This window comes from Thunnus thynnus, chromosome 19 (genome assembly GCF_963924715.1).
Source record: "Thunnus thynnus chromosome 19, fThuThy2.1, whole genome shotgun sequence".
Classification (NCBI taxonomy): domain Eukaryota; kingdom Metazoa; phylum Chordata; class Actinopteri; order Scombriformes; family Scombridae; genus Thunnus; species Thunnus thynnus.
Window position 1 is genome coordinate 18,446,956 of NC_089535.1, and position 23,300 is coordinate 18,470,255.

Here is a 23,300-nt window from a genome sequence, read left to right on the forward strand (position 1 = left end):
TTCATGAGGTTATAAATGAAACTCAGTTGACATTTCTCTTTGTGGAGCTTCCACCTGGTATCACTGACCAATGGTGAGCAGCTTTATGTTGCTCAGGAGAATTTCACCCTCAGAGATTGGAAACATATTTTTCATAAGCTAAACTAAAAAGAGAGATGGATCTCAGCTTACCCTGGGCAGAATGCTTTGGGTGTATTTGATTTTTAATGTTTGTATATAGTATATACACTAATGTTACTGTATTCTGTATTTTGCTTTTTTTTCATGTGCCTTTTCATCAGGTACCTTGTGTGCCATACATAACTCATAATGACCTAAGGGTGTTGCACAATAATCAGTACTTAAGTTCCCTTTGATACAACATGAATATTATACATTTATTATACCGTATACTGTATAGGTTTGCATTTGTCCTTGTTGCTGCTGAGTTCAACATCTGTAACCTTTTTAAATGAGAGTTTTAACCATGTAGAGATTCATTGTTTTGCTTTTGTTCTACTTCACAAGTGCCACATCTACATTCATTTTCTGCTCTATTTTCTCTTTGATCTGTTCCTACTGGCAGATATGCCTACACATTCTCTCCAGCATCAAATAACATCAGATGCCATTTCTTCGACAATCCTTTGACCGGAATACTTGGCCCAAGTCTCTGCCAGCTCACTTAATCTTCCTTCCACACTCTCACCTCATTCTGCTGATGGAAATGAGACCTCTTGTGTATTGAGTTCACTCTTGGTTCAAAGTCTACCATTTGTTTTGCACAAATTTCCAAGTAATTTCTATTTCCTTCATTTTGGTAGACAGTACCTCTGTACAAATGCTTACATTTCTCCCCCAAGGGAGGAGTGCACACCTCATCTCAGCCACTTCATCATATTTTATATTGAACCATTTTTGTCTCTTGACACCAGACATGTTAGCAGCTCTGTGAGGCCATACATTGGCACAGCAGTGCTTTCAGCAAAATGCTTATGTCGACATGCGAACTGTGTTGTTGTTTAACAGGTTTGTTCACCATCTTAGTTTTGCATGTTAGCGTGCTCACATTTGCTTATTAGAAAAAAGTACAGCTGAGGCTGATATCATTAGTTTTGCAGCTGTTTTGTCATAAACAGAAGTATTAGACAAATGTAAATTTTGACCTGATGATGGTGCTAGCTGAGATATTTCACTCTAGACCAAAGCAGTGGGCTGACTGACTGACTGATCACCATACCCAAAAACATCTCATTAGCATGGCCAAAAATCCAGATATGTCCATTTCACAAGGTTCAATAACCAACAATATTCAGAAACTTTAGATTTAGATTTCAATTTTAGATTTTGCTAACTGTGTTGATATAACTAACTACACCTGGATATTAAACTACAACACTTTGAGTAATTTAACAGTAGACTGACCAAAATGATCCCTAACATTACACTAAATGAACTTTAGAAATGGTGCTATCTTTACACTCACAGATATTACCATCCAAATGAACATCACAGTTATGTATCATGATTGTGATAAAAACTAAACCATATGTGGGCAGAGAGTGAAGAGCTTGTTCATGTTTTATTCTCCACATTTAAACAATTGATTGAAGTTCCATTTAGTTCAATAATGTCATTATTATTATCACAATTTTTCTATCTATGAGCCTGAATAAATGTGAAACTCTTGGAACAGCTATATTGTGTACAGAATTTCAGGCTCTACACTAGACCTTTGTTAGGAAAGCTGTAAATAATGTCTTATAATATGTGTATCTGAATGAAAACTTTACTGTCTCTAACCATACTGTATTTTATTTCATTTTATCACCAAACAGGGGACTTCTGGAAATTTTACAACTGGACTTTGTGCCAAAAGATGTTTCAGAGCAGGAGCAGGAGAGTCAGATGATCTCCTGGCGTCTGGAGTTGCCGGGGAACATCAAGGATGTGGGCACAATGCGGATCTACACCACCCAGAGAGACTATGTGGGGCTGGCACCTCTGGTCATGGTGAGAACTGTACCTCTGTCAATCTCTGTGCTGTATAAAATGTTTACTTTACAGCACATATCTGTCTGTGTCAGTCACAGTCATGTGCATTTTTTTTATTAATTATGTTGTTTTTACTTTATGGCAGTGTATTCCTTATTATGATTTATTATAGCCTGATCAATCCTGATGTTTTAAATAGGAGGTGGTTACAAAACCCTTATAAAGTACTGTGTATACAAAGGACTTGAGAAAGAGAGAGAGAGAGAGAGAGAGAAAGAGAGAGAGAGAGAGAGATGTCAGATGGGGAGGATCTTTTATTTGTTGAAAGGCTCCACGCCAACTCACTTGGCTTTATCATGGGGGAACATGAAGGCGGCATAAGCGTTGGTCTCCTACTATCTCGCTCAGTCTTGTTGGCAGTTGACAGTTTCATAAACTACACTCAATGGTGTCCTTGGCGGTGAGAGTTTATAGTATCATGAATATGTGGTTTATTTTTGTCACTTCACCCGGCCACAGATGTTCCTGTCTTTGTTCTGCCACCTGGATATGTTAAAAGTCTGACATTGTTGGTCTCCACTCCACTCATTTGCAAGGTTCTGTTCGCATAGTAATTACGGGTCCATGCAGTGAAGCTGCTGGAATTGTTTTTGTTCGCATTCTTCTTCTTCCTTTTCTTATTTTTCTCTGGTAAAAGTGTTTGTGCAGGAAAAACCGTAAGATCTAGAAACACCAAAATTTGCAGGTGGGTTGCATATTCTATCCACTACTCAGTCACTATAAATGACACTTATTGACCTCAAGGTGGTGCTGTAATAATCAAGTTTACGTTTTCACAACTATCTCAAATGGCTTAGCCTAGAGTCAAAATTAGAGGCTTTCATTATTTTAATCTCTCAAGTCATCTGCATCTTTGACTTTTTCTTAATTTTCTCAAAAGCCAATTTTCGACATCTCATCAGAAACAGCTGGGTCATCTACAGACTTCACTGATCTGAAGTTGTTAAGCAAATTTCAATACGTCAATCCATTTCAATTATTTAAGTCAGTTAATTTATATCAAAATAGTTAGGTACAGAAAAATTTGCAATAACTCATGAACTTGTTGAGATATCAACCAGAAATTTGAGACATATGTTCAAGAGTTGTCACTAAGCTTACATATTAAAGCGCACTGTGCCTCACCTGTATGGGGTGCCACAAATGCAAAAAATTTATATCTCATAATTAGCTGTGCAGATTTGCGTAAAAATGTTTCCACATTCTATGGTCATATTCAATTCATTGTATAAAATTTGGTCATGATTGGCGAAAAGGGGAGTGGTTCTTAAGTGTAAACTCATGTTTTCATCAATATTGCACTTCCAAAAATAATTTAAATGTCATTGTAGGTCCTAGAGAGCTGACATTTTTTCAGCACATCTACTGATGTATGACAAAAGTTTGCCTCACTGCAACCTATGGTCAATTCAGAAGTCTGTCACTCTATATTTTTCAAAATATGCAAAATCAATAATCTATATCTCCACAAATCTTCATTCAAATGCTACCAAAATTGACACAGACATTCTTTAGATACTAGATACCACATGTTTGAAATGGTGTTCAGACAGTGATATTCAGTTTTTACATAATTTGTACTGTTGACAATACACCCAAGAAGAGCAGGTTGATGAGTGATTTTTCTCAGAATTTTACCCCCAACAGTTAAATTGTTGTGAATTCTTTAAGTTAAAACTGACAAAAAAATCTGCTGTTTGGCCTGTGTAGTTTTGTTCCTGCAAAATGTGAGAAGGCGTGTGACAAACTATGTCCTCAATGGCTCAAAGTATAAGTCACCTTACCTGAGGATACAAAGCTCTTGGGTTCAAGTCCTCCTTGTAAACACTGTTAATTTTATCCTGCCTACTTTTCAAGCTTTTCAAGCTGTCTTCTCTAAAACTGTGCATTGTGCTTGGACTATGTCAATTGCAGCTTGCGGCTATATTATAAGAATTCTGGTTTTACATGGTCTGTCCTTCATGTCATAATATCCTACAGTGTTGATATAAAAAAGGAGATGAATATTATTTGTTTCTGAAGTTAACTTACACTATCCTCAGAAATGCTGCTTTTACAGTTAATTACTTACTAAAAATAGTAGGGTTAATGTCATGTCATCAGCTAGTCACTTTTGTCATGAATACATTTTTTAATTTAATCAATTGCAAATTATTACAGGTCTGCACTGCATAGTATGATGGGATTCAAATCATTTCTGATGCTTTGCAAAAGACTAATTAATGCATAATTTGATGCATGCCTACAGTAAATATTATTTTTGATACTTACTGAGATTCCTCACTGCCATGTCTATTGGTCTCAAAAAACCTTTACACTTTGGGACAGCCACCAGAAATTACAAGGTAGATCTGTGTCCACCTTTGACAGGAGATTCAGTAGGCTATTTCATGGTACAATAGTCAACATAAATCAGACAAGTGTTGGTTGGGGGAGCAAATATGTTTCATCTCAGTCAGTTACAGGATTCACATGAGAAGAAAAAAAAATTCCCCTGAAACAGTAGAGTGAATAGACCTATTTCATGAGTAGGCTGTGGCTGAACAAACCACTGTTACATGTGAATCACCACCACCAAAGATTTAAGTAGTTAAAGCTGCAGGAAAATGAACTCATGTAATGCTTTGCATGTCAATGAATTTCACTAGACCTTTTATACTGATTATTGAAAGAAAGTGAGAGAAAGGCATTGTGGGCAAGCTGTTGACTCATAGCAAAGAAGGCTGTGTGTTAGAGGTTATGTGCATGCTCTCCCCACATTAATGTTGTTTGTCTCCATTGCATATCACCGCATAAAGGATTTAGCATTTGATGTACCCACTGAATTAACAAGTAGTTGAATGGATGAATGAATGAACAAACAATATCAAGGCTTACCATAGAGTGTAAATAATACTGTTTTCAGAAAAAAACTGATTTAAAATAGCTCTGAACTACTTCAGCTGAACTTGATCGCCACAAGCCAGATTACTGTTGAGCTTGTGGAAACATTGGACGTCAAGATCTCTCAGCGTGGCGCTACCAGCACCACAGAGTGTTGATATTGCTTTCTGATTTTGTGCTACCCCTGATCCAGTGGCTTATGTTTGGGTCAGTGTCGCAGTCTGAACTAGAGCATGTCCTTTTGAAATTGCGGTCAGCAGCTGTCAAGCCGACAGAGTTCAGAATGTGAAGCTGCCAGGGAACATCTGCCGAGCGCTGCCTGATGCTTTAGTCCGCAAGCATCAGGAAGACGAAAAAAAAAAAACACTGATCATCCAGAGCTTCTTACACACTGCCTCTACCTATAATAGATTAAAAAGACGTTATCAGAGATCTTAACCGGAAAGTAGTTGTAAATCCATGTCGAAGGAGGAGTTAAAGTGTAAAAATTAAGCTACATCAGCCTTGACGACAACTTACAGGGTGTATACTGTAAGAACTAAGCTGCTGCTAAGCATTGACAGAGATGCAGAGTACAAGGTGGGAAAATAGGTTGGAAGATTAGAAATGTAATCAGGTCTAGGTGTTAGTAAGAGTAAAAGTGTTAATCTATGGATAATACAGTATAGTAGAGGACTTATTTTCATCCAGGTGTGTGTCTGTGTGTGTGTTTGTGAGAGACAGCTAGAGACACAAACCTGCTGTACACACACATACTGTATATTATCATCACAGAGATGTTATTTTAGTTTTTTAGTCCGCTTTGTGTGTCAGTGTTGCATCAGTGTGATTTAAATGAATCAAGTTTGCCTGCCTGCGAGTGTTTTAATCTGTGTTAGTCGTGCTAACACCCACTCTCTGCCTGTCACTCCTGCCCCCGTACAAATAGTGTTGATTGTATTGTATAATGTATTAGTCCAGCAGGATATTTGGACAAGTTTCTCATGTACTGAGGGTTTAAAATGAAACAGCAATATAGCAAATGTATCAAAATCCTGCTTCCTGAAAGAGGTGTGTGATGAATCCCATACTGTGGGTCTGCTTTCACCCTTACAAGACAGTAGATCAGTAGTTTGAATATTAGAGAAATTCTGTAAAAAGTAAAGTGTTAAGTAAAAAAAAAACAACAAAAAAAGTCTTTTTATGTCTCTGTGTTTGAAATTATACCGAACATAAATACATAATAATATAAACTTAAAGTTGACCTATAGCTTAGCTCAGTTACTGGATGTCTATGCAATCAGGTAGCAGCTCCCCTCAAAGGGAGGAAAATACATATTCTTCAGCATTGAAGGAACCTAGCATTAGAAATTACATCCACAACTCTACATTATTATTTGGAACCAGTTTATTATATCTGCTGATGTGCTGTGAAGAAGAAGAGTAAGTGGACTGGATGTTTGACAAACTCATTTTATTTGTGAAACTGCAACATATGGTTCAGTCAGAGCAGCCGTCCATCTGTGGAAAAAAACACTACTGAATCAGACATCAGACATCCGGTAGTTGAGCTAAGCCAGGCTCAGTTTAGTCTTCAACCTTCAGACTACATGAAAAACAAATCATCTGCAAGTTTGACCTGCTCTTGTGAAGCTGGAAAAAAAATCCCTTCAAGCCCACTGTCCTTCAGTCTCCTTGTAAATGACAACAAATAATGACACTAAATAAAACTATGACACTGTACCAATCCAGATGACTAATCCGCTTTCTATCTGCCCTTCTTCCTGCACAGAACACTGATATCTTGAATACCGCGGTGCTGACAGGTAAAATGGTGTCAGTCCCTGTGAAAACTCTGGCTGTGGAGGCTGACGGCTCAGTCACTGATGTAACCAGCTACACCAGCTGCAGATCTACAGAGGAGGATGTACTCAAGGTAAGCCGTTACAACCAAAGGCCTAAACAATCTGCTTTGAAATAGTTATTGCAAGCATGTCCCTACTGCATATGTCTGCACAATATGAAAAAAAAAAAAAAAAAAAAAAATTTGGTAGATACAGTGCTTGTGATCAGGCTTGGAATATACCTTGTTTTTGCATCAGGGCAATTGCACTGCCAGAATTGTGAAAATGCCTGCATGCTCTGTTTCATATAGCAGTAATGATTATTTTGTCTCAGAATTCCAACCAAGATGTATAAACCATAAATATAAATGTGTTTTTTCTTTGATGATGTTGTAAATTAATCATATAAACTGGAAAACAAACAGTCCCCTCCTTGCTATGTAACTCTCCAATGTATTTTGCAGTAAAGTAACTGGCTGGGCGTTTAGTTTTTATGGGCATGCCTGCACCTTCTGACCAGACTAATATATACTGTGTTGAGCATTAGATAATTTAAGACTTTTAGGAGGACACCTACATGTTCTGTTCATGTTTTCAACAGCTGCTGCCACCATGACAACCATGACACATTCAGCTGAATGTCACCAGTTAACACAGTCACTGGTTAAACCGGAACACTGGCTAACCTCAGCGAGCCACTGTCAAACTTTCCACTCTGGCGTCACTCGCCGACAAACAGCAGCTGGACGGTTAAAACTAAAGTGAAACTAAAAGTGTAAAGGCGACAACTGTTGCTGACAAACAATGCAACTGCGGTTTCTGCTTAGGAGCAGCTAAGATACTAAACATGATGTCTTACTTTGCTCTAAATCCAGACACCACAAATGGACAAAAAAATGTAGTTTTTTTTCCTCCCTGTGATTTTTTTTTTCCCAAGCCTCGTGGGCCCTCTCAAGTCGTTGGACCAGGGCTTGAGCCCCAGTAAGCCTGTGTATTAAAATGATGTTGATTTCTCCTGGGAGGGCCAAATTCCTGGATGGGTGGGCTTGGCCCCCTAGGGACCGCCCATAATGCCGGGTCTGCTTGCAGATGTTTAGTAACAAGATAAGTGCATTAATGACACATAGTGAGTACAATTTAAATCATGTGAAAATGGGCAGCTTGATAATTCACTGTTCACTGTGTATACAAGATCTACAATGTACACAAATAATATATAATCCCTTGAAGGCATTTGAAACAAAGCAAAACATAACTCTACTTAAAACCCCACTGCAGCATTTGCTTCTCTCATATGTCAATACCAATGTGAATTCAATAGATCTTTTGCATACAAAGCAGGTTTCCTAATTAAATTGAATTTGGAGGTATCAAAATAAGTTTCATTCTGGTGTATGCCTCTAAGACATTCCACTGTCACTGCTCCATCACACCCAAAAGGTCCCACTGTAATCTGTGGGCATCTGTGTGTGTGTGTGTGAGAGTGTGTGTGTGTGTGTGTGTGTGTGTGTGTGTAAGCATCATGGATAGAAGCAGCCTCCTCTATAAGGCATTAGAGACTGAGCTCATGATCCCACCACTCAATCCATAGGCACAGTGGTTTGACCTTTGTGTAATGGATCCATGTTACTAGGACAGTAGGAGCAAAGAGAGTGAGAGAGAGGGAGGCAGTGAAAGAGAACCAGAGAAGAAGAAAAGGACTTATATTATTTCCATCTGATGACATGCCAGCCACTGGCTTTGCGAGTGTGAGGCAGTGTTTCAAGTCTGTAAGCTTAAGAGAGTGAGAAAGAGGAAAAGAGGGGGAGACTGCTCTTGTAATGATTTTCAGTATCAGTAGTGGAACTTAATCCAGTTACTATTGTGTCTCGGAATGGACTCTTACACTTCCTGCGGTCACTGACCCCTCTTAGAGCAACGCAACCAACCACATGAAGTTAAAGAGACTTTATCTTTTATAGCTTCCAGTGGCTGAATCTCTGATAGGGATTGATTTCCATACAGTACCCAAGATTGAGTGTGTGTTTGCAAGTTGGAGCTCTTTACAGCAGCATTTCTTCTTTTTTTGGACATATTGATATATTACTGTATCATCTTATACAGTTGTTATGGGGACCAAGCAAACAGTTGCCTATCCAGCGGGATGGTGCAACACTATATATAAGTACAATACAATATAAGTACAATATTCACTCTTTTAGCTCTCTTTTGGTCTCCACCTACTTCTGATGGACATAAGAGGCTGAAATCTCTCATTTCTTTTGCAGATTTCAAAACATTATTCTTCAGCATTTTGTTACTTGCAATTGTGCAACCACTGTTCTGTGTTTTTGAAATTTCTGCATGTTTTAGTCCTTGCTCACATTGCATATGGTTTGTTGTGGACAAGTCTCTCATGAAAAAGAGCTCTTCATCTCAATGTGATTACCTGTTAAAATACAGAATTCAGTAGACTTGTTCATTTTAAATTTGAATGCAGACTGATTTGAAAAGTCAGCACTTTGTTTTTTCATAATAATGTAACAAAAAAATAACAGACAATCTAAGTTGTTTCAGTAGATACAGTAGAGTAGATTTTCAAACAGAAATGAATGGAAAACAATGGCAGACTGGAACTGCAGATTAAACATTCAAATTTCTAAAACATGGCAGCATGCTTTGCAAAATGGGTAGCTGTGATGTGAAGTAAAGTAAAACATGCAAAACCATTGACACTGTCCTTTCAGTTACAACATTCTCAATCTCTGCTCGATTTTCTTTATCATACCATACGATTCGTTATTTTGCACTGCTTTACACAGTGGTGCATGAAGACAGGAGACTGGGCACCAAAGGGTAAAGATGAAAGTGTTAAAGCAATGCACAAAGCAAAATTACAGTTAATAAGATGTCTTGATAGCTGAGTGATAAAAGTGCATACATTGTGTGCATGTCACATGTTATATTTCCTATAATAAGAGTTTCTTTTTAAGAGTTTACTTTTGGGGTATTCATTGACCCTATAGTTATTCGATGCAATGGAGAGCTGCACAAGACATCACAGATTTTAGTCCGAATAATTTGGCATATTGGGAAAAGGTCTTCACACACTGGCTTCCACTGCATTTCCAAAGGAGTTCAAGTTGACTTACCTTGAAAGTCATTCCTCCCTCTGCTTTTTCCTCACTTTATCCACCTCCCAATTTTCACCTCCCTCTCTCCAGTGCTACACTCTATTCTCCAGTCTAGTGCTCTCCAATTACCTCTGTGGAGCCACTGGTTTGTTAAGATAAGTGAGGCGGCAGTAGAGATAGGCCTCCAATCTTAAATAAAACACACCAACTGCTGTGTCTCACCTCATTGCTTTCGCTGCAGTGGGGACTGCAACACTCCCACCTACAGTACAGCACTACAGGAACAGTCGTAAGGCAGAGCTAATTTATATTCAGTAACAGTTTCATAGAGACCGCAGTTGTGAATTTACATGACATAAACAGGACCATAGTGTGATTCCCTGGCCTGACTTTGGAGGCAGTACGAAATGAAAAAAATGTGTGTGTCTGTGTCTTTTTAGCGTATATGTATTGATGCCTCTGTTCACTCCTTCCACTCTTTGTGTATACTTTATTAAAACTTTTGTGCTTTACATGGAAAAACTTACACTAGTATAAGTCTGGAGAAATTTGAATCTAAATCACTGGATGACCATTTTCATCCCAGCTCTAGCCCAGTGACTCTAAACTTTTTAAAATAACTTTTTTTTTTTGCTCAAAATGAAGATAGGTATAGAGTGACAGACTGGCAGAAATAAAAGGATGCCATCCGGCTGTCTGAGTTTTTGGGCCAAACCCAGGATATCGCTCTTGAGCCCCTCATTCACCTTAACCCTCTCTCTTTTTTCTTCTCGGTCATGTTCAGGTATCAGAGCGCTGTGATTACGTGTATGTAAATGGGAAGGAGACAAGAGGGAGGAGCAGGGTGATGCTCAACTTTACCTATGGTTTCCTGAGCACCCAGTTGGAGATGAATGTATGGATGCCCCGTCTGCCCTTGCGCATTGATGTGGCCGACACCGAGCTCAGCCAGATCAAAGGTTGGAGGGTCCCTGTTACAACCGGCAACAGGAGGTAAGGCCTGACCAGTTCTGTGTGCTATATATCTATTGTTGCTTATAGGTGCCATTAGCTTGATCTTGGAGAAGTCTTGTGAAAAAAATAATACACCAGTACCAAACTGAGACACAACAAGGGTTGAAAGCAGAAGTGGCACAGTCATGCAAGAACCACTTATTCATTCTTAAGTGGCTCATACAGGTGATTTAAGAAATAAATTAATACTGGTACTTGGATTTTTTCTGGCCCAGACCTTACGTACAGTACATGTCATGTACACATAGTCTGCCTTTCTGCACAGGGCAACATCACTAATGACCTGAAATCATAATGCCTTAATCTGAATGAACTTGAAGTTTAAATTTGATACAGAAATTCAATTCTGACAACTTGAATCCTTGGTGTAAAATTCCTCTTTTTACTCTTTGGTAACATTTTTCTGAATGAAACACCCACAGATGGAGCAGAATGGGTAGCCTTTCATCGAAATTTCAGGGTTGCCAATTACAGTAATTATGTAATTTCAGGAATGCACACCTCCTCATAAAAGTGTGGTATTCATCAGTCTGAAACAATCAATTTATAACAAGTCTGTCCAGTTAAAAGAGTTTTAATCTGACTTTGAGCATTCATACAACAAGCCTCAAAGTAAAAGAGGTCTAGGATAATAATAGGAAAATGTTCTTGAACAAAGCTTACAATGTTTTCGTAAGCCTCTAGTACATCTCAAGCCTTGGTTATAAGTCCTGTGTCTCAAGTCAAGTCGAGTCCAAAACTTTCACTATGGAACAAATCACTATGGAACAGTTACTGCTGGAGCCCAGAGCTAACGTTAGACATAGCTAACGTTAGACACTGGCAGTTGTTTATTGATTTTAAAAGACATAATTAAGGCTACCAATTTTAGGATACAAAGATTTTGATAACATGCCGACTCTGATGGGGGCTCATTGATTTCATGTTTGTATAGTTAAGTAGAGTTAATAGAGTTACTGTAACTCCAGCTCTTTCTGTTGCTAGAGGTTGTAAACCTCTATCTGCAATTTTTCACCTAAAGGTTTTGCATGTTGTCATTTGTTTTGTCATAGCTTTGCTAATCCAAGGTATTCTCTGTTGTTTGCCTGCTCAGTAGTTACAAAAATTAAGAGTTGATTTGCCTCACAATTTTGTATGACAAAATTCTTCGGATTCAGAGAGGACATCAAGTAATTTCAAGTAATTTCAAGTCAAGTCCTTTTTTTATATAGGCTAGCCCATTATCCCATATCACAAATTTGCCTCAGAGGGCTTTACAATCTGGACAGTATACAACATCCTCTATCCTTAGACCCATCAGTCAAAGTGAAGTCAAAAGTAATTTGTGTTAAAGTCAAAGTCGAGTTACAAGTCTTTGATTTTGTCAAGTTAGCTACAAAGTCATTCGATTCATTACTTGAGTCTCAGTCATGTGACCTGACTCCACACCTAAGAAGAATATGCAATAAGAATTGATACGAGAGATTCAAATGTCTCTTCTTTAAATTTTGGTGTTTCCTGTCAGATTTAATCCGTTTCAATGGCGTTTTCATACAAAAGCAAGCAATCATTGTGTTATGCAGTTCACTCTGCAGAGATATTTACAACCAGAAGGCTTTAAATGCAGTAAAGTCAGCCCTGCACTCACCATCTGTAATTTTTGAGTCTGTTGTTGTTTGTGATGTTAAACTAGATTGTATTATATTGAGAGGTGTGCTTCTGTTATCTGTCTATTTACAGTACATATGTAGTCAGTCATCAAAACATCAAATCTGTGTTTGGTGCATTAGAGGGTAGGACAGTGTAGAGGCGGCACAGTTGCCCTGAAGATAAAGGTTAGTGGGATTTCACTCAATACAGTACAGTAAAGTCATTATTTTTCACTCAATACTAATGATGATGGTCGACTGATGGGTTGTTAGTTTTCTCTGGGGTAAAAACTCTTTGGTGCTTTCATTTTCCAAAACATTCAATACCTGGCTGCAGACACAACCAGATTGGAAAAGTGACATTTCTATGGTGTGTGATTGTAATGGACAGTCTCAGCTGATGCTTAAAAAAGTGCTGGATTTTCTGTTGTGTACTTGTATCACTGTGTTGGATGCATGTACATACAGTATATGCAACAAAGAAGGAACTGGAATTTCTGTGTAATTAGCAGCTTCATACACAAAAGTTTTCTTAAATTGTGTTTACTTTTGCTTTTGAAATAGTACCCGCTGAAAAGCAGTATGGATTATCCCATCTCCTCCAAGTTTTTATATACTCAGATGTAGCCTAACAGATGTTGATTCTCAGTAAAGTTTTCAGTGTTATTTTTATCTCTGAAAGAGTTGATTGAAATGAACACTTCAGTCAGTTAACAGTAACAGTTTAATTAACACCTTTAATAATACCGTATTAGTTCATGTTAATTAGCAGCCTGACAGCCCCATAAAAAGCATAGAAAAGTTGAGATACTATGGCAAAGAAACTCAACGTAAAAACTTCAAACTTTTGTGTTTAAGTATTTTCCAAAATGAGTGAATTAAATTTACTATTATAAAAATGCGGTTAAACAAATTCCTGATGTTACATTATGAATTCCATAATTTCAAAGATTCTACTTTGAATCAAATCAAAGACAAATGGATACAACATATGTACAGGTTATTACAATATTACAATATTAATGAGTGTGTTTATATACAATATCCTGGTTATGATCAGGTTTTTGGAGTATCCTGTTTTTTTGTTGTGCATTGAAACACCATATCTTGGTTTCAGAAACACACTGACCTCATGAATTGGATTTATTATTACGGACAGAGTAGAAGTTACTTTTCTGCCTGGTGTTGAGTCACACTGATTTAATTCAAGCAGCATCTCCATCACATGTAAAGTTCTGACCTCAGGCTATGTAATAATGATGTTTATTTGGACTGCAGCTCTTGACAGGAGCTTTCCCCCTGCTGTGTGAAAACATATCCACCAACCCTCCAGCACACCTGTGGTGCGGTACGTGGAAGAACAGCTGTGCCTATGATAATTATATGATTATTGCTGAGAGGTTTGAGAATGGCTCACAGCTTAACCTTTGCCACCTACAAACCAACTACTCAGCCGTGGGATCCTGGTTAATTTCACTTAAAGCCATTTAGAGGGAAAGGTCGCTCAGCAATGTGTTATGCCTCTACAGCAGCAACAACCACCCTGCTGGTCCTCAGTATTGTTTTTCAGTTGGAATAATTTAGGATTAGCATGATTTTGTATTGTTTACCCTTCAGTGAAAAATCAAATCTACATTTCTGTAAATAATTGTGTGCTTAAAGGAATAGCTCGACATTTTGAGGAATATGCTTATTCGCATCCTTTCCAAGAATTCGATATGAAGATCGATACCACTTTCATGCTTATACATTAAATTTGAAGCTACAGCCATCATGGGGTTAGCTTAGCTTAGCATAAAGAGTGGAAGCAGAGGGAAAAGGCTAGCCTGGATCTGCTGGACTATTTTTTGGAGTTACTGCACCAGGCCAAGAAATAATTCAGCAAAACCACCCCATAAACGTGTTGTCTTTATAATTTGGCTTTTTACAGTTTAAACAAACGAGATACAACATGTTAATTAGTGAGTTTTAGAGGCTAGCCGTTTCCACCTGCCTCCAGTCTTTATGCTTAGGTAAACTTAACTGCCTGCTGGCTATAACTTCATATTTAGTGTGCAGTCATGAAAGTCTAACTCAGCAAGAAAGCGAATAAGTGTATATGTTAGAATATTCCTTTCAAAACTGTTTATGAATTGTGTTACTAATTATGTTTGACTGCTTTTGTGTGTCAGGTCATGGGACAGCGAGGAAGAGGAGGAGATGAGAAAGGGCAGGGGCTGCATGCTGCAGTATCAGCACTCTACACTCAGGGTGCTCACGCCCTTCGTAGCCAAGGCTGACTCAGAGGTGCTGCCAGACCCGCTAACTGGAGCGGAGCCTCTTGATTACTTCCTAGGTCCTGATTGGCAGGTAAAAACGTTTAAGAGTCCAAACTGAAACAGACCTGCCAGCAATTACTAGCGGGATTTCGTGGGTTTGGCATTTCCAGTCTTGGCCAACCACAACTAGATTTGTTGGACAAAAAATTTAAAACAACTCGTTTCAAAACTGTGATTTAATAACAAGCTAAAGAATTTGTTAAACCATTAAAAATGCATTATCACAGGGAACAAAAAAGATGATCGCTTAGCATTTTTCTCCCTCTTGATTGACAGGTGGATGTGACCAATCTTGTACGTTATTCTCTAAAAGTGGCAGACCCAGATGTAGCCAGGTTGCAGGATGGGGTGGTGCTGCAGGGACGGGCTGTGGGCACTACGACTGTACAGGTGAGCCATGAGGTGTGCGTACGTGTGGTTTTAGCAGCTGTGTGAAGGATGTACATGTATATGGATCTGCAGTTTTGATGAGGTTGTACTCATTGCAGGTGCTGTCCCCTCTGACGTCATCGGTCCTGGCTGAGAGGAGCATCAGGGTGGTGGATGATAAAGTGAGTGTGACAGAGCTGGGGGTGCAGTTGGTTTCTGGACTCTCTCTGTCCCTGCAGCTCAGCCCGGGAAGCAACAGGGCCATAGTCGCCATGGCAACCACACGGGAGACGATCACGCAGCTCAAACAGGTAAGTCACTGGAAAATTGTTCCACACAAACCATAAAAGTGTGGGGCACAGCTCAGCTGTTTGTCATGGTACTTGTCTCTTTTTATCCTTTATGCTCATTTCAATCCTCTTCACATACCTACACATACACTGTACACCAGGGTGTAAAAACCATACAAAAGGACAAGAAATAAACAAGAACACTGTATAATACATGTAATAATAAATTATAAGGTCAGTGTGAGATTATAAAAGTGTTGCTTATTGTGGGATTATTTATTTATTGGGAGTGAATCATGGATTTCTCTTATATTCAGATTTTAAAACAGTCAAAAAAGATTTATAGATTTGTCACATGATACAGAACTATACTCCTGTACAAGATTAATAGATCTATCAAATAAGCATCTATCAAAACATGCTATAAAATTACATTCTGCATCCTCTCTTTGTAACTCACATCTTTGGAAACTCTGACTCACTGCCATGTGAATAACAGTCATAGTTTACCAAAGAGCACAAACACAAATACTGAATTCAGATTGCTATAGGCTGTGATTAAATATCAAAGGTGTGAGTAAACAATGCATTTTCATTTGTATTTATTGCCATAGTGTAATTACTTATTGGCTTTTTAACAAGTAAGCCATTTCCCCCTTTTAGTAAGCTGCTACTGTTGCAGCCTTGTTTTTACTCTTAAAACATCTTAAACATTCCTTTTTCTTGTTCTGTAATAGTGTGGGCATCAACAAGCAAGCCCCTGGCATTTGTCAATGACCTCCACTGACAGTTTTCCTCCTTTTATTATGCACACCAGCCTGGAAACACTCACAGATGCATGTATAATAAGACAGCACCATAAATAACATTACCATCCTTATAGATCCAAACATGCTTCTTGCACTGTTAGTAGATTAGAAAAAAAGATTTGTGTCGCTACTCTTTGATTTGACCACATGCAAATCAAACCTTGTACATAAGACTTGAGTATTGATTTCAGTGTTGAGATTTAGCATTTAACACTTTATCAAAGTCTGTCTGAAGCCAAATAAATTGCCTACACAGCATGTGCAGTTATACCATTCACTGATTTAATTGATTTGAATTTTGATTTATTTTGATTATATCCTAAATCCACTAGGTTATATGCGCTATCTTGTGCCTGGAGAGGGCATTGTAAAGAAAACACTATGTTCAATGAAACATTTTACTTAAAATATTATGGTGCAGTGGATACAAGTAATAAAAATGATCATGCAAGGAATCAGAAATTTCTGAACTGAAGGGGAAAAGATCCCTCCCCTGTTGCTCTCAGAGATGATTGGATTGTATTTGGTTGGGCGGATGTGGACCGGGCCTGATGTCTGGACCGAGGTGACTTCTCTGTTGGAAAAACATGAAAAATATACCACATATGCTTGTGAGGCCCATAGAGAAGTCCAGGCTTGCAGGTCACAACATCTTACGGAAAATGAAAGAGAAACTTTCCACTCTCAATAAAATGGTGATTCATGACCATATTAACAGTTTGGAGTGTTGTTTAGGTTGGTACCCCATTCTTCTGAAAATCTACAAATCTATTGGAGAAATTTAGCATTAATTAGCTTTGTTATTTATGATACTGTGAAACATCCAAATGTGATAGCAGTGCAGGCTCAGTTTCTCAACTTTAAGCACAAAAGCCCACATTTCAAGAAGAAAAATCTCTTATTTAAGGTAATAACCACACCGTTCCGCATTCATTTAGGTTTTCTTCAGTGAGAGTTCAATTGTTCCTGCACAATGAGCAGAAGTAGTACATGCACCACCAACGATAACATTCAAAACAGCTTTAGTGTAAACCTTCTGTGAAGGGAGATTAGAATTACACTTTTAACTTTCTATGATACAATAGTATGTTATTACCATATCCTGAATGTGCCTTTTCCAATAATATTATGGGCTTCTAGAGAGAAGAATTGAATTATAAGAAATGTCACAACAATGACCTTCGGGGTGTGATAATATTTGTTTTCTCTTTGCCTCTCAGAATGTGAACTCATTGTGTTCACAGCCCTGACTATCATCTGCATTTACCATGCTGTGTGAGAGAGTGGAAGAGGCAGACAGGGTGCACAGATGATCATTTTAAAAGCTCACTAGCACATTTAGCCGTGGCAGCTTGCCCATTTTAAACCAGCTCCCCGGCGCAGGCATGGGGGCAGCAATTAGGCAGTCCATAGCTGTTGGAACGTCAGCTCACTTTACCTACAGTACAGTGTCACTGTGGCTGGTCTGCCCATGTCAATAACAAAACTATTAGAACCATGCCAGTGCGGATGACCAGCCAATTGTGTCTGCAATGGCAAGCTGTTAATGCTCTGCTCAGGGCGATTCATAATGTATTCAAACCCAAAATATAGGTTAGGTCTGTGGTGACCCAGTGGCTCACATTAGCAACAGGAAATAGGTCATTGTGTATTAATGTGATTCGATAGGCTAATTCTGCTCTTAGCATGACCCTTGTTGCTGTATTTCTTGTTCTTGTGTAAAGGACTTCTATTATGCTCTATCCACTTAGGCTAAATTATATTTCATACTATTACTTCATAGGACTATAATCTATGATACAATAGCACCCTACTGAGTGCAATCATAAAGAGATTAGCATAGGCAATTTAGTGTTATTAACAATCATGGGAATATGGCTCTCAGTGAAGGCAGGGGGGAATATTGATTTCCTGCATGTGCTCTGACCTGCTTTTCCACATATGAACTCTATATTGCTTTTCTTTCTTTCTTTCTTTCTTTCTTTCTTTCTTTCTTTCTTTCTTTCTTTCTTTCTTTCTTTCCTTTTTCTTTCTTTCTTTCTTTCTTTCAGGAGGCTGTGGTCAGCTGCTGGGTACAGTTCAGTGATGGTGCAGTCGCTCCACTTGAGCTGTTTGACCGCAGTATCTACTCTCTGACAGTCTCTACCCCAGACGAGGGGGTGGCCACAGTACGCCGCACTCCGCAGTCCACATTTGTAGTTGCACATGGTGAAGGTGAAGGCCAGGGGGTGCTAGTGAGAGTGGAGCTGAGGATCTGTGAGGAATGCCAGAAATCCAAGAGGAAGAGTAAGTTGGCAGTGGGCATGGGGCTCCTCAAGATCAACTTCCAGAGCAGCAGCAGAGCCATAGCAGGAGGAGGTGGTGGTGGAAGTGTGGTTGGCACTGAAGGAAATAAAGATTATGATGGTGGTGCTTCAGAAGTGGCAGGGGAGCTTAAAACGACAGTGACGTCACAGCGTGCTGTGACAGATGTGGATAAGTGGTTGTTCAGAAGGACAGTACCTAACCAGCAACAGACAGAAACTACCACCTCAACCACAATTTTAACAAGACATGTGCAGCCACATGTTGTGTGGATTGGCAATACAACCAGAGCTACAAGAGATACCACATATACCGTCATTCCCACGACTGCCACTACAACTATGAGCACACCTAGCTTAAATACACCACTGAACACTGCCAGACCTATAGATACAACAATTGGTGTAGTTAGTAAAGGAGAAGGGCAGAAGAGAAGCTATGGAAGCATGCTCGACAGCCCCAATTCACCCCCTAACAAAGACGTACCTAAAGCAGATGTGACACCCAAGAAGGAACCACCTAAATCTAAAACCCCAAAGGTAATTGAGAGCGACCTTATCCGGACATTCCGAGCCATGTCGGATATGGAAATTGGCATGTATGCTTTGGTGGGGGTCTCCTGTGTGGCTATCTTGGCTTTTTTGCTCAATTGTGCTTCGTATAACCTCTGTTTCCGTAATCACAAGACCCCCATACAGGCAGGCCCGCCACCAAGTGGGGATCCAAAGGATCATAAGCATGACTGGGTGTGGCTGGGGAGCAACAATCATAGCGCTCCAGCCCCAGGTGCCCCAGCTCAAGTGTCCACGCTAAAACGTGAGTCCCATCGCCCTCTGGAGTCTCGTCATTCTACTGACTCCATGGGCCACCGCAGCCTGGAGAGCACCCTGCCCACTGTGAGCGCCCCCGCTGTCCCCGAAAGAACTGCCACCCTGGGCCGCTGCAGGACCAGCTCCCAGCAGCAGCTGCAGGGAAAGGTAATCGACCCTATGGCAAACCGCTCAGCCACCTTGCTGGCAAGGCCACACCGCAGCGAGCCACTTCATTCCCCCACCAGTAAGAGGAACCAGGTGCAGTTCACCACCTTCACCACGCTGGACATCAAGCACTTGGCTGCATTGAAGAAGAACGGTGTGGACTTCAATTGGGCAAACCAGCAGCAGACGCAACAACACCAGGCACCTGCTGAGCCCCAGACACCATTACCTGACATGCCATGGCCTGTAGTCAAACCTCTAGGAGAGCCCCAGTGAGTTCTCTGGGGTGTGTGTATGAATATGAGTTACTGTAGTAAGGGAGAGAGAGATAGAACAAAAAAATGCAGATATATGACGCGTTCTGGTGTAGAATGTGAATGAAAGATAAGCTGGCTTTCATTTTTTTGATAAAAGACAGGTCACTGTAAAGGAGATATTTATTGAGATTACTAAAAAACTTTATTTTAGCAAAATGTGTGCTCAGTGAAAGCATGTAAATACAGTATGTGATGGTGTACCCATGACGACCAACATTAAAGACACTGTTTGTTTCTATGAGTTTCAAGTTGATTTGCATTCTCTAAATGCAATATTCTTGTATTTAAAAATGTGCTCTACAGATCTGTTGCTCTCCTGTAAATACACATACATCTATACTTTTACTTATTTCTACATTTCTAACTCGAAACAAATGAATTTTTACCTCCTTTTACTTTGGTACAATTCTGTTACCCCTGTAGAAACGACTCCAGATATTGCTAGTTGTCAGAGTAAATGCAGTACGGGAGGGATTATTTCTTGTATGTAATTCTATGCTTTTCCAGCCTTTTGTACTTTTTTTCTAGGATTCCTCTTGAGAATACCTGAAGAGTTTGTGCAATTTGTCAGAGAATATGCAACATTTATCAAGTTATTTTGAGCAATCTGTCACAGCAAGTCTTCACTGAATATTTATTCAAATCACATGCATGCTATGCAAATGTAGTCTGTGCAGAGTTTGAAGTGGACATTGTTTCTGAATTTTTTTAACAAACTTACCTTTGGCTTTGGGCTTCTCCTGGGAGCCTGGTTCTACAATTTGTAAAAATGTCTAATCTTGGCCTCTTGACAGAGAGCAATACATATTTAACTGTGAGATTTTTCATGTGTAAATGAAAAATTATGATGCCTTTTATATGTAACATCCTCTTAATTTTAAACCAAAATGTGATGTGTATTTCCTATGAGATCCTATCAATAAAGAACAAGTGGATACATTTGTTATAGATGAAATTCTATTTAATTCAACCATGGTTTCTAAAGCCTTTAAAATAGTATCATTCATTGAAAAGCACAATGAATGGTTTGGATTACAGGCTAAAGCTCTGCTATGAATCAGTGGGATTTAATTATGTTTAATCACTATTGAATGTGATTTAAGGCTGATGTCATCATTCAGTGAAATGTCACACTGACAGCAACTCGATGTGCCTGCCAATATTGGAATCCGTTGCTACTGCAGCTTTTAAAGCTGCACAAAATAACTATTAGACTGACACTAAGACAAAGAAGGGAAAAGACAGAAAGTGAAAGTGATCCCTATTTTGTGTATTTTGAGAATGTCCCCAAAGAATTACAGGAACTGTATTTTGTCAAGGTGGAAGCTTGCATATGATAATTCACGCCTCATTTGTCTCCTTTTCTCCATCTTCCTTCCTGTGTCTCTGAGGTGACCACAGCTACACTTCTCAAAATTACATTCTAGAAGCTGTGATGCATAAACAGTGTCCCCAGCTTAAAGAAACCAAGATAATCTGATACCCTGCACCTCAGGAATTGGCAGCTGTGGATATGACAGCACGCATCATCACTCCCTGCTGCACAACAGCATCGGTGTGGATTTAGAGTGTTGATAAAAGCAATTTTAATAACTTTCTCCCAAATTCTCCACCTACAGGCCCAGCATTTTTGTATGTGTATAAACTCTCTCCCCTTTCCAGTCGATTTATCTATCCAGCAGCGGTACGAAAAGTAAACAAACTCGTCTCAAGATAAGCAGTGATTCAAAGCTTCCTCTGCGGTGCATCATGGCCCAGCATCTTTGATTGTGGACCTGCTGTATCATACGGGACGCAGAATTAGGAACTCAAAAATTCAGAAACAGTAATGATGATTAAGATATAAAAGCTGCAGAGTTTGTATGACAACAATGCAGAGTTTGCATAGCAACAATACTCTATGTCTCAATGTTTTTCTGCTGAGGGCTTTTTTGATACCGCAGACATTAGTTTTCATCCCTTGGTCTCCCTCATTTAAACAACTTATGCTGTCTATGTCTAAGTATTGGCTTCATCATAGTTCTGGGAGAGCTCCTCAGTTAATCATAGTCCTCACGCAGGCCTTGGCTATAATATGAGTTTGTTGGGAAAATTCCTGTTACATTATTTTGGAAATAATCCATTGTGAATATAGGTGCATTAACATAGCAGTCAGGGCTACTTTGCATATAATAAAGTATGTAAGTCACAAACTGGGAAAATGTCTTGCAAACAACAAGTCAAGAGTAGAGACTCAGTATCATTACAGCAAGATCTCTAATCTGGAGCATCAGCTTCGCTATTGACAGATTTAAGGGATTGGGGTCATTGTGTTGGAGGATTAGTGTGCATTAGTGGACCCTCTCCATGGCACACTCCTGATAATGTAGGCCAAAAGAGACAAGGTCGCTTATCTCTCACAAGGCTGCTTTCCCACAGGTTGGGCTCATGGTCACAGATGGAGGCAGGTGTCTGTGGAAAGGTGTAGCTGCAAATGGAAAAACTGCTACTGTACACAACTATTGTGTGGTCTGTTTAACTGAATGGATATAAAAAAGTACTCTAACTTGACTTTTAGAAGGGAGAACATAAAGAGAAAAAAAACAGATAGGCAAGCAAAGATAGACAACAGAAGACAAGCACACACAGAAGTCAGTCCTAAGATGAATAAGGAGAGAGGTAACTCATCACAGGTAGAGGGGGGACTCAGACTGTATGGCAGCTCATTAAGACAAAGTACCTTGTGCTTCCCCGCCGCACTCAACGTTGTCATTCCTTGTCAGCAGAGTGTCAGTGCTCGGAGTGCATCATAAGATAATGTCACCGATTTTACAAAGAAGGGGACAAAAAGCAGAAGACACATTCTTTGTGTTAATGAGACAGTTTGAAGAAAGCAGCTTTGTCAGAGCAGAAGAAAGAACAGCCAAAAGAGGAAACTGAAATACTATGGATGAAGCAATGTGTAGACAAATAATTGTCACAACTTGTTTCAATAACAACAAAATGGTGTGATACCAAATACAAAATAAAACATTTATAGCTTAAAGGACCAGTGTGTAACATTTAATGGTATCTAACAGACTTTGCAGAAATGGAATAAAATATTCATAAGTATGTTTTAATTAGTGTATAATCACCTGAAAATAAGAATCACTATGTTTTGTTACCTTAGGATGAGCCCTTTATATTTACATAGGGAGCGGGTCCTCTTCCATGGAGCCTGCCATGTTCCACCGCCACGTTTCTACAGTAGCCCAGAATGGACAAACCAAACACTGGCTCTAGAGAGGGCCTTTCGCATTTTTCACGAATTTTACGGCCACCATAGATTCTCCTACATGCATGGAATGGGAGGGTGAGGGGAGGTGTATTCAGTTGGTTGCAATCTGCAACCTCACCGCTGGATGCCACTAAATCCAACACACTGGTCCTTTAAGTTTGC

General features: G+C 39.3%; 1 protein-coding gene across 1 annotated transcript in view; it reads left to right on the plus strand.

Moving 5' to 3' along the window:
- si:dkey-1d7.3 (transmembrane protein 132D) overlaps nucleotides 1–20,818 on the plus strand; it is a 34,788-nt gene extending 13,970 nt beyond the window's left edge. The window contains exons 4-10 of the mRNA XM_067574812.1: nucleotides 1,818–1,992; nucleotides 6,689–6,832; nucleotides 10,638–10,846; nucleotides 14,667–14,844; nucleotides 15,090–15,203; nucleotides 15,302–15,493; nucleotides 18,333–20,818. Coding sequence (XP_067430913.1) covers nucleotides 1,818–1,992; nucleotides 6,689–6,832; nucleotides 10,638–10,846; nucleotides 14,667–14,844; nucleotides 15,090–15,203; nucleotides 15,302–15,493; nucleotides 18,333–19,838 — 2,518 coding nt within the window. The 3' untranslated portion in view covers nucleotides 19,839–20,818. The remainder of the gene's footprint in view (nucleotides 1–1,817; nucleotides 1,993–6,688; nucleotides 6,833–10,637; nucleotides 10,847–14,666; nucleotides 14,845–15,089; nucleotides 15,204–15,301; nucleotides 15,494–18,332) is intronic.
- Nucleotides 20,819–23,300: the final 2,482 nt, after the last annotated feature.